Raw genomic sequence first — 11,496 nt, 5'->3', positions numbered from 1 at the left:
GAGAAAAAGTTAGTCACACCTTATTTATTTGGGGATTTTATTTTGTTTTTTATATATTTTTGTCTATTTTCATTTGAATGGAGAATCATCCATGCTAAAAAGAAAACTAAATATAAAAAGGCTTCCACTGTTTGGATGAATCCAGGCAGAGAAGGAAGTTATAATGCATAAATGTAAAAGGTATGGACAACGTGAAGATGAAACATCAAAATGAAGTGAAAGTGACAAGGCAAAAGTTATTTTTCGGAGGGGTTTGCAAACAGAGCTGCACGAGTGAGAACATGTTTCTGCTGACAAAGTGTTTTTTGTTTTTTTACTATCACGCTCAAACACATACAGGACTTGCGAGAATCTTCAGTTGGCCGCCTTCTCTCTTTAAACTCTTGGTGTGGTATTAAATCATACACAATCTCATTCTTATCTCTCACACAGGAAGCCTCACAAGGGAAAACTAGTTATGTTCATTAGCACCTTTTTGCTTTTGATGAGGCTATGCAATGTATGTATGTAAAAATTCACTTAGACCCATGTTTCAGGTTCTTCATGAGCCCTTGATAGATGAGGACCCAGTGTTCATCGCCACTTGTACAGAAAGAGAGCTGAGGAAGAGAAAGAAGAGGAAGTTCAGCCTCTGGGTCCGACAGTGCACCTCCACCGGTTTTATCTGTCAGGTATCTGCACACAATACTCGATGTGTTTGTATGTGATTTGGAGACACGGAGGTGGGAAACTTCCTTCAAAATCACAATTGTTTCAGGTGTGATTTGAGAGTGAAAAATTACATTAGAGGAGATGAAAAAGAAATGATTGCATGTCTTTGTCTGCTTTGATTCTATTTTGATTTGCTGCTTTGCAACTTCATGGCAGAAATATAAAATTTGTTTTATTAAATATGGCATACAGAAGTCTCGAGCGTGCCTGAAGTCAAGTAAGAAAGGCTTTCATGAAAATATCAGAGGCTTTGATCTTCGCTAGATTTCAAATCTTATTCTTTGAATGTTGCATCATTTAGCATTCAATCTATTACTTTTCACAGAAAATTATTATATATATTTTTTATACTGGTAAATTTATGTGCAACAAACTGCACGGTTTGAGTTTAAAATGGATCTCATGAAAAGCCTTCTGGGTAAAAAATATTGTCTTTTGATGTTGGTTTTGAGTGGAAGCGCTACTAGCTCAAGCAGGCACATCTCAGGCAGGCAGAGCTGCTCTGACTAACAACCTTGTCCTTACTGCAACCTTCCACTCCTACGCCGGTTGGTTATGTAATACACCCATTTAACTGAGACCCTGCATGGAAGGACTAACAGACCTGTCCAACTCTGAGCATTACAGAGCTCATTATACAGTGGGAAAACAAATTCAAATTCAAATTTAATTTGTCACACACACACAACCATACACAGTATGACATGGGGGAAACAAGAGAGAACATGCCCCAAAAGATTTTGTTCGTGCAGTTTTTTGTTTGTTTTTTGCTAAACTTGATGCACTTTTTATGCATCAGCCTTCCTCAGTGTTAATCATAGTGTGCATGTTGTGCAGGTCACCCACATTCAGCCACCCACACATATGCAAGCTCACGCAAGCAAACACACAAACATTTGCATTGGTATACCTGACAGGAGACCATGTTTTTAATACCAGTGATACCCAGCTACAGTTTATTAGTTAAAGGCTTCTGCTCCCTCAGTGGAGATGAATGGAATTTCACTTGTGCTCACAGCAATGAAAAACAACATTAAAAATTCAACATCAACACATATTTCCAGAAAGACTGCCCTACTTACTCAGACATATCACTTCTGTTAGAGGAAGAGTTTTATAGGGTGAAACTTGTTTGTTTGTTTTTTGGTTTATTTGGTCAACAATCACCACAGCTATGTCATCAAGTAAATAGGAACCCCAACCGTTACCTTAACCTAAATCTTATTCTGACCACCAACAATGAAGGCTGAGAACTCGTTTTTAAAGTCTTCTGGGTTTTAAAGTAAAAATAAAGGAGCTCAAACACAAATGCAGTATGTATTTTATTTTCCCTTAAACACGAAAGTCTTGTTCCTGCTCAATTTAGAGGTCGCCACAGCGGGTCATCTACCCCTTATACCCAACATCCTTCTCTTTCACACCGTCCTCTGTATTTCCTCCTTCACTACATCCATGATTTTTTTTCTTTGGTCTTCCTCTTTTCTTCCTGCCTGACAGCTCCATATTCAATATCCCCTGTCCAATATATCTGTCATCCCTCCTCTTCATATGTTCAAACCATCTCAGCCTTGCCTCTCTAACTTCGTCTCCAAGCTCCTCGATGCTCTGATATACATATATTATGGTCACTTAGAATTAAATGAGCACCTGCAACTCTGGCATCTCCGGTTCAGTTCTTTGTCTCTTTGTCAGCATCCTTTTGTCTCTAAACCATGAATCATAGCAAATGTCACTGCCGTCCTGTAAACCTTTCACACTTGGTGTCACAAATCACTCCTGACACCCAAAATTCAAATTGCCTCACGCTCCTTATCCACACTAATGCGTTTTTGTTCAAAAATGCATCGTTTTCTCTCCGTTTTGGCTTCCCGTCCACACTGAAACTACGTTTTTCCCGAAAGAAAACGCATCATTCTCAAAACGCTCTCGAAAACGCATACATTTGATTTTCGAGACTTTCGAAAACGAAGACGCATGTTAGTCATGTGATGCAGTCATGTGACCAATTAAACAAAGATAGCGAAGGGCATTATACAGCAGTTTTGTTTGCTCTCAATTTTGACAGCCCTGTTAAAGATTAATATCAGTTTGTACATGCTCCAGATAGCTTTTCTTCAAATTCTTTAACTCTCACTCGCTTTTGCAACTTTGTACTTTTGTGTTACTCGCAGCAACAACTCCACCTCATTGTTAGTCCATTTAAAAAACTCGGTGCTTTTCCTCGACATTTTGCCGCGACGTTTCAAAGAGCCGGAAAGTAAATAAACGGCAGACAGAAATGAAGCAGGCCGAATCTTCTTGCGTTTCACACATGCGCAGTACTGGAACTTTACTTTTGTTCGGCTGTTTCAGGCGCAACTGTGAAAACGACTGAAAACGCCAGTGTGGACACGGAGCGTTTTCAGATGAAAATGCCGTTTTCAGATGAAAACGCCGTTTTCAAATCTACCTGGGCTGGTGTGGACGTGGCCTAAGTTTGAGAACCTCCATCACTTGATTTTGTTAGAGAAAAAGTGCTGCAATGGGGAAAAAATCGACAAAATATCAGAATTGCCTTCAAGGGCTAGATGTTCATGAGGACAGCTGTTTAAGGAGAGAAAAGCAAGATGATTAAAGAATGTAAACACATGATCTGGAGTAGGATCAAACGACCTATTGAAGAAAACTCAGTTGCATAATTCACACTTTCAATAGAGGGGGAAAATATACAGAAGCAGAGAGAACAACATAAAGACTCATGAGAGAGACAAGACAAGATTGGACCAATACTTGTGCAACTTCAGAAACAGAATGCACAGAGATTAGCAGTAGAGCATGCCAACATTTTTCTGCTCATGCACAAATTGAACCAGACTTTTTGGACAGTTGGGTTGTAAGAACAAGAAGACAATAATACAACTTTGAGAGTCAGATACTTTTTATGATGAGATCAACATTTGGCATACAACTGTGTACACTAAAGGGTAAGTGTTTCCTTCTTTAGCCTGGAAGTAGGCCAGAATAGCATTAGTGGAGTGAGGAGTATCCTACACAGAATGTTAATTTCCCTTCTTTCTTTTTTTTCTTTTTCCATTTAGTTAAATTGCTTTACATAAATTAAAATAATCAAACCATTCATTATTTTTCTTGTAATCTGACCGTTTAAAACAAGTTGTGTGCAAGAAGCATCGCAGAGCCTGTCATTTAAAGCCGTATTCCATTATCCCATCCATTTAACAAATAAGCATTAGCATTCACGGTGACTGCAGCCGTTTGGCAGTCACTCAGTGTTCACCAGTCCTCTGTACACTGACGTGTGTCTCCATTGAATTCTGTGTCTAAATGAATTGCGTCGAGGGAGAGGGGGGGGGGGGAAATCAGAGAAATAAAATGAGTTAATGGAGCGAATCAATGAGATTCCATTAGCCAGTGTACCACACAGGGATATACAAAACACACACGCACAAACGCATGGACAGGCCACTTAGTTTAATAGCTATGGGTCTTGCGTAGATGCCGGCTAATCAGGCTAATGCCAATCAGCTCCCAAACGATAGTAGAAAGTTCAAAAGGCACACAGAGCCATCTATGGGTGTACATTTCTGTTTGTTCAGTCTTGATAATAGCTTTCTTTGGGCCCTAAGGACTGCATCATGTTCCGGGATCTACAAATCTACAAATGCTTCATGTATGTTAAACTAGGAGGCAAAGCTCAGCTTGCATTGATCTATAGTTTGTACAAAAGTCTTGAGCCGCCCCTCGTTTCATGGCTTGAAGTGGCTTGAAGTGGGTGATCATGAAAATAAATCCAGAAACTGAGATATTTAAGGAAATTTTGATCCACAAAAATTAAATTTTTCTGCCAATCATTTTATGGTTCAGGCTTTAAAGGGGTAATTCTCATCTTGGAAAAACAAGCCTCCTCAAATCTCCACTGTAGAGTCAGGTGTGACAGTAGCTTGACTCACAGATCAAACCAGCTACATTTGGTTTGAAATTTCACAGAATATCCTAAGAAACACCAAAATATTATTTCATGCCACTGGCATTACCTTTAGTGTTGTACTTATGCCCCTGATATTTCATGCTGGAGTCTCCATCTTAATGTAGCTTTGTTCATTTGTCTCTTTTAATTCTATTTTGTTGTACTTTTTCAACATGTTCAAAATAAAGATTCAATCAATCAATCAATCAATCAATGTAACCCGATGTTTTATGAGTCCAAATACATTTTTATTTCAGTTCCACAGTATTTTCTTCCTCAGGATACACTTTAATTCAAAGTCTCTACTGCAATTTTGTAAATTGAACATTACAGTTTCTCTAGGGTTTAGACAGCAGCCTCTGTAAGCTAGAAAAGTGAAAATGTTTGCATCCACATGTCCTGACTTGATCCCCCCCCCCCCCCTCTTCTGCAGATCGCAGTCCATCTGAAAGATGGCCAGGGTACAGATGGTCTGGCCACCTTGAAGAACAAACCTCAGCTCCACAGCCTTGTGGCTAAGCAGCTCTGCCAGAACATTTCCGGAAAAAACGCCATCATCTTCACTGGGCCATCCATCACGAGCCTCAGCCTCTTCACAGAATTCAGCAAACAAGGTATGCAAAGAAGTTTCTGCAGCAGATTATGTCTGCTGCTTGTTCTTTGCTTGGTCTTGTTCTTTTCCCTTCCCTAATTGTTACTTTGTTGTACACTTTGTAATCTATCTCCATCTCTCCATACCTCCCCTTTTTTGCATTTTAAAAAAATGTGGTTATTCATTTTTAATGATGGTGTGATTATACCATCCCCAGGCGAAACAGCACGCACAGGACAGCAGTATTCTCTATTCTATTCTAAGATAAAACTACAAAGCTAGACAGTATGCATGTCGAATAATTTATTTCTTCATCTCTTATCCGTATACTGAGGGTGAACTTGCTAAATTATACAGATGTCTTTGTTACTCTTCCAACAGTGCTTTCACCAAACTTGTCAGTCCCCCAAATTATGTATTTTTTTTAAAGCTAACTAGCATTTAAGCTAACTAATCTGAGTTAAAGGAACTTTGAGTGTGGAACATTATAAGGCGATTGCATCGTCTCCAAACAGCCAATCTGTCTGAGAGTGTCTGCAATTTCAATCTGACTAGATTGATTAATGTTTGCAAATAATTGCCATCTATTTTATAAAAGCGGGCAACACATTGCAGTCAATCAGAGTCACAAAGAAGAATCCACGCACGCACACCCTCGTCATCCTGTTGGGCAGGTGCTGAGTCAAAAAAAATGTGATAGAAGAAGAAATAACAGTTCACACACTGAAGAACTCCAGATTCCTTATTTATTGCATCTAGTGACGTTGGTCATCAGACCATCATCTGATCAAGAGCAGGTGTGCTCTAAACATCACTAGATGTCAACTCAAATAGTTGCTGGTTGTATTTGCTAGATAAAAACAAGTTTGGTGAGCGACTTTGCAGTTCAATTGCTGTCTAGCAGCAACTGCGTCCAGCCAGGTTCGGCCTGGACTTTGAATGTAAGCAACTAATGAGTTTGTGTGAATTTCTGTGTAGGTAGATATGCAACATATTTGTGATTTTTGGCAATTTGACACAGTTGATCCCTGTATTATCATAAAAAGATTGCATGTATTTGCCAACTTGATGCAGTTCTGTCACAAACCAATAGCAGACTGAATCAGACACAGCAAAGTCTCTTTGAGTGGCAAATGACTACGAGTGGCCAAGTTTGATAGTACCAGTCTCCAACTGGTTTTCCTAATGTGAGTGTAGCATTAAAAAATTGAACGAATTGTCATGACTGTTAGGATGGATGTGTTTTTTACTAGTGCTCGACATCGATCCTTACAGGTTTGCAATGCACTGCAAAAGATTGTTTATTGCCTTTTGACTTGCATAGTAAATCATGAAAGATTAAGCGTTTTGCCTTGTTGGAGCTTGAAAAATCAATAGACAGGTAAAGTAGACACTTTACCGGACACTTCATTCAAACACCTGACAATGAAAATCTGAATCAAAAGTGTTTGAGTCACTCTCAGTATGTTTTATTCATAATCTGTGGCGGGAGTCATAAAACCGATGCTTTTGTTTCGGAGATATTGGGATTTAAATGTTTTAATGCTGTCAATCCAGCTGTGATACTCTGATATTTGTGCTCATTATACATTTTTATTTTAATATGAAAATATACATTTACTTTGTTTGCTTCTTTTACATTAATACTGAAAGTGGGATAATGTGAACATGCTATAAAAGCTAAACACAATCAATGCAAGCAGAGAATAAACATTCAGCTCAACAGCTCCTCTGATAAGTTTTCATTTTTAAATTTTTTTATTTGTTGTATTTTTGCTGAAGAATAATTGGCAATTTTAAACTCAACCAAGTGGAGCTTCATTATGTCAAGAAAATGAAGCCTGCAGATATAATCATCATTTTCTTTTTCTAATTAGTTGAATCAGCCCAAAAAAGCCCAGTTCTGAGCCTGTGAATGCATCGTCTGACATCTTTCCTTCAAATTTATCTTGCTGGATTAATTAGCTGAGGTAATTACTCCATATTACTCCGCAGTACTTACTGTGGACATGCGTGCATGTACTACACAGATAGAAATCAGTTTGCAAATGGAGACCAAATCAGCGGCAGTCAGCCAGATGATTGTTTTGTGTCTGCTGGATGGAAGAAAAAAAGAGAAGGGTTCAGGAAAGAAAGGGATACACAAAAATCACTGCAACTAACAATCACTCCTGACTTTAATTGTTGACTCATTTTTTCCCTTAAAGAATCACTCAATAATTTAGTGTAGTGTATAAAATGACTAATGCCCATAGCAATTTCCCAAAAGCCCTAGCTGACAGATTTGATTAGTCCGATCAAGACTGCAAAAAAGCATTCATTTCACACAACAGAAGTCTTTTGAGAAACTGTCTATTAGTACAATTCTCTGCTCAGAAGCCAGTTTGTCGGATAATTGTGTCCAAAATGCATCAAAAGGCAAGAATATCACAAGCACAATGAAGACGTCCAGTAAAAATAAATTGAGGCGGCATGAAGCAGATAGCTGCCAGCTGTGCCTGCAGCAACATGTCATCCCAAGGTGGTTCGCCCTTAATTATGAGTCATTTTAAGCCTTAGTACAATATATACGAGTGGGTTATACAAAAATTCACCTCCAGACGTTGGCTATGAATGGGGGAAATTATCCATAGAGAATGTAAAGATGTTTATTTCTACTGCAACATTGTCCATTTTATCATGACAGTATATTCTCCTTGTCGAAAACCAAAAGGAGCCTTCAAACTGAAAGTTCTCCAGGAGTCAGAAAGCAGGTGGAACTGCCATTAGATACCTTTGCAGTTTGGAAAACAACCCTTCCTCAAATAACCATGGAAACGGCTCAAAAGTGGAGAAATGATGACTGCAAAATTCCCTAAGCTGTTTTGCGGAAAGCTCTGGCACCTGTATCGCCGGAGATAACCTTAGAGCAACCCTAATTTACAGATTCTTAGTAATCAAATGTCCAGGAAAGGACTGTTTCAAAGACTTTGCATACTTATTGTGGAAGGATGATCGCACCTACACCTTTAAGACCACCCATGAGTACTATTTCCAGATGGTTGGACAGATGGGGAGGGTCACTGGTATGAAATGGTGTGATTATCTTTGTCAGGTGTAAACAGGACTGTTGCCTGGAGCACATCTGCTTCAACCCGGAAGAATGGGAGAACATAAAATCCAAACTTGACTCTTTTTCTTTTTTTTATGCATGTCCTCCCTGCCTTGTACAGCCCAGTTATAGGAAAAAGACAATGAATCATATCTACTGCATTTTCAAATTAAAATGTATTTGTTTTTTGCAGCACAGTTCTGCAAATGTTTCTGGGTTAACGCCTCGTTAATAGTTGATGACGTGGTTTTACCCTCAAGTGGCCATTTTAGGAACTGCAGTTTTTGCTATTTGCCACGATCATCCTATTTGTCTCTCTGACCCTCTCCAGATATCTATTGCTGTGGTTTGCTTAGCACCAGGAAGAGCGACTGTACAGGCTTACCGCAAAGCATGCTGGTCTGTGGCTCCACGCCTGCTCAGCGTGGCCAGTCTCGCATAATGATGAAAGGCAGCATGTCGCTGATCAGCTGGTACAACAAAGGACACTTCAGGTTCCTTGCCAATGCCTATTCCCCAACAAAAAAAGGTAAGAAGATCATTTCCCAAAGCATTTCCCCACTACAGGAAACTTCGTTTTTTCCTGGAATTAAATAAAAGGAGCTTACTATTAGAAAGTATTAATATTTCAGTGCACAAAATCCATTAATTTTAGTAGAAAAACACAAAAGCAAAGACTTTTGGTTGTCGTTATTAAGAATTAGGAGTTTTTTGGGGGAAACTTTGGCTAACTGTACTGTCATTTGTGGATGCAAGTCACCATCTAGAGAAACTGGCACATCATTAAGCATTTATGTCACAGAGAATCAGTGCGAGCTTCTAATCCGTGGTAATCCATTTCCAGGAGGCGCCAAAAATCATGATATTCCCTTCCTCTTATAGAATAATCCACTCTTCATTATCCAGTTTTGTTAGGTTTTAACTCTAAATGAAGGTTGCAGTCTGCTTTTGTGCTCTTTGAGTGAAGAGTGCTGCAGTGAAGCAGGAAAAGTTAGGCTGTTATCATCCGGCATTGATTTTCCTTTCCCCTCTGCGTGTATATGTGTGTGACTGTTTTTCACTTTGTGCTTGTAGTACTTAATTGATGGGTTTTACTTTTGTACTGCCAATAATTATACGGTAATTAGTTTAAATGGGTCTAGTTTTTGCCTCTCACTGTGTTTGCGTCAGGGCTGATCATTAAGAGGAAAAGTGGGGAGATCCCGTGTCCTTTGGCTGTTGAGGCCTTTGCGGCACACCTCAGCTACATCTGCAAATACGACGACAAGTATAGCAAGTATGTGCACCGTTTTACACAACATTACTTGTTACCAAGAATATTTTACACCACAGTGGATTTTAAATCAAGCAATCAAGATGTTTTCAAACTTTCAACTTTAATTCAGGGGCTTTGACTAAAGTGTTACATTAGATTTGGGGGTTTTACACACATTTTTATACGTAGTGCTCGATTTTCCGAGGCTCAAAGTAATTAAACAGACCGAAATTATTTCAAATGTGGTGATTGTTTTTATTATTTGGATAAAAATCCTCTGTAGTCAATGACTGCCTGACGTCTACATCCCATGGATTTCATCAAATGCTGAGTTTCTTGCCATGAGATGCTCTGCCAGGCTTTAACTGCAGCCACCTTCAGGTCTTTCTACCTTCACTTTTGAATTTAATAAGTAAAAAGCGTGCTCTATTGGATTGAGATCAGGTAGCTGACTTGGCCATTGAAGAATATCCTTCTTCTCTGCTTTGATAAACTCTTGGGTTGTGCTTGCAGTATGCTCTGGGCCATTATTCCTTTTCACTGTGAAGCACTGTCCGATCAATTTTTCACCATTTGTCTGAATTTGAATCTGATCTCATCTCACTAGTGACCTGGTTTCACTGGCAGCCATACATGACCCTACTTCCACTATATTTGACAGATGAGGTTGGATCATGAACTGTTCTGTCTTGCTCAATACTTTTCTCTTGAATTAATTTGTCCAAATATATTTTTTCAGAGCTTTGCAAACTTTTTTTAGATGTTTTCCTGTATAGTCTTATTTGGCCCACTTGTTCTTGATTGTAACCAGTGGTTTGCACCTTGTTGTGAACACTGTATTTTCATTCATTAAGTTATCTGTTGATTGTAGACTTTTACAACGATACATCCACCTTCTCAAGAGTGTTCTTGACTTGGTTAGATGTTGTGAAGTTGGTTTTTTTTTTTTCCACTACAGAAATAATTCTATGATTGTGTCCTTTTTTAGTTTTCTTCTGTGGTCTTTTTTGGTGTTACTGAGCCATCCAGGTCATTTCTTCTTTTTAAACCTGCTGATTTGGCCCTTGTTTGCACTGAAATTGCTTTGGATCTCATATTAAAAAAAAAAACAATGTGCAAGTTCAACACTTGGAATAAACGTGTTCACCCGTTCATAAAACTATATCCGTCAATTGTCCAATTAATTTTAAGCCTCTAAAAAAATGGAGGACTATGTATGACTGTAAAAAAAGTTAACATTAATTAATTAAAGCTAAAAGTCTGCACTTCGATCACATCTTGATTGTTTGATTTAAAAACCCAGAGACAAAATTGAAAAATCTCTTGGGCCTATATGTTTTTGGACAATAACTATAGATAGTCAAACGAAATCATATTATTTACATCTTTGCAAAGAGATTCAGCAGTAACCGGCTCATTTCTCCACACAGGTACTTCATCTTCCACAAGCCTAACAAGACATGGCAGCAGGTGTTCTGGTTGAGCATCAGTATTGCCATCAACAACGCGTACATCCTATACAAGATGTCTGACGCCTACACAGTCAAACGCTACAGTCGAGCGCAGTTTGGAGAGAGACTGGTCAGAGAGCTGCTTGATCTAGACGACTGCTCCCCCACACAGTGAGGAAGAGGAGGAGGAGGTTGATGAAGACAGAAGGAGCTCACAACAAAAACACTTAACACCCCCCCCACACACACACACACACACACACATACATTCACGCTCAACCTTACAGACTTTGCAGTCTGTGTCTATGTGATAATACTGAAGCAGTGCCAAGCCTATTTCTCTCTTCCTATAGTGGTTTTTGTGGCTCTGTAAATATTCATTAACACACAACTGCATATTACACAATAATCGTGAGCCATGAGACTCGACTG

The 11,496-nt window shown here is 39.0% G+C and overlaps 1 protein-coding gene across 1 annotated transcript in view; it reads left to right on the top strand.

The window, feature by feature from the left end:
* pgbd5 (piggyBac transposable element derived 5) overlaps window positions 1-11,286 on the top strand; it is a 21,710-nt gene extending 10,424 nt beyond the window's left edge. The window contains exons 3-7 of the mRNA XM_005727411.2: window positions 537-671; window positions 5,109-5,289; window positions 8,690-8,887; window positions 9,529-9,634; window positions 11,044-11,286. Of these exons, the coding sequence (XP_005727468.1) occupies window positions 537-671; window positions 5,109-5,289; window positions 8,690-8,887; window positions 9,529-9,634; window positions 11,044-11,239 (816 nt within the window). The 3' untranslated portion in view covers window positions 11,240-11,286. The remainder of the gene's footprint in view (window positions 1-536; window positions 672-5,108; window positions 5,290-8,689; window positions 8,888-9,528; window positions 9,635-11,043) is intronic.
* The last annotated feature ends 210 nt before the right edge of the window (window positions 11,287-11,496 follow it).

Source organism: Pundamilia nyererei, unplaced genomic scaffold, assembly GCF_000239375.1.
Source record: "Pundamilia nyererei isolate P.nyererei 1_Seehausen unplaced genomic scaffold, PunNye1.0 scaffold00024, whole genome shotgun sequence".
NCBI classification, from domain to species: Eukaryota; Metazoa; Chordata; class Actinopteri; order Cichliformes; family Cichlidae; genus Pundamilia; species Pundamilia nyererei.
Note: the sequence above shows the minus strand (reverse complement) of the source record. Positions and strands in the feature narration are given on the sequence as shown.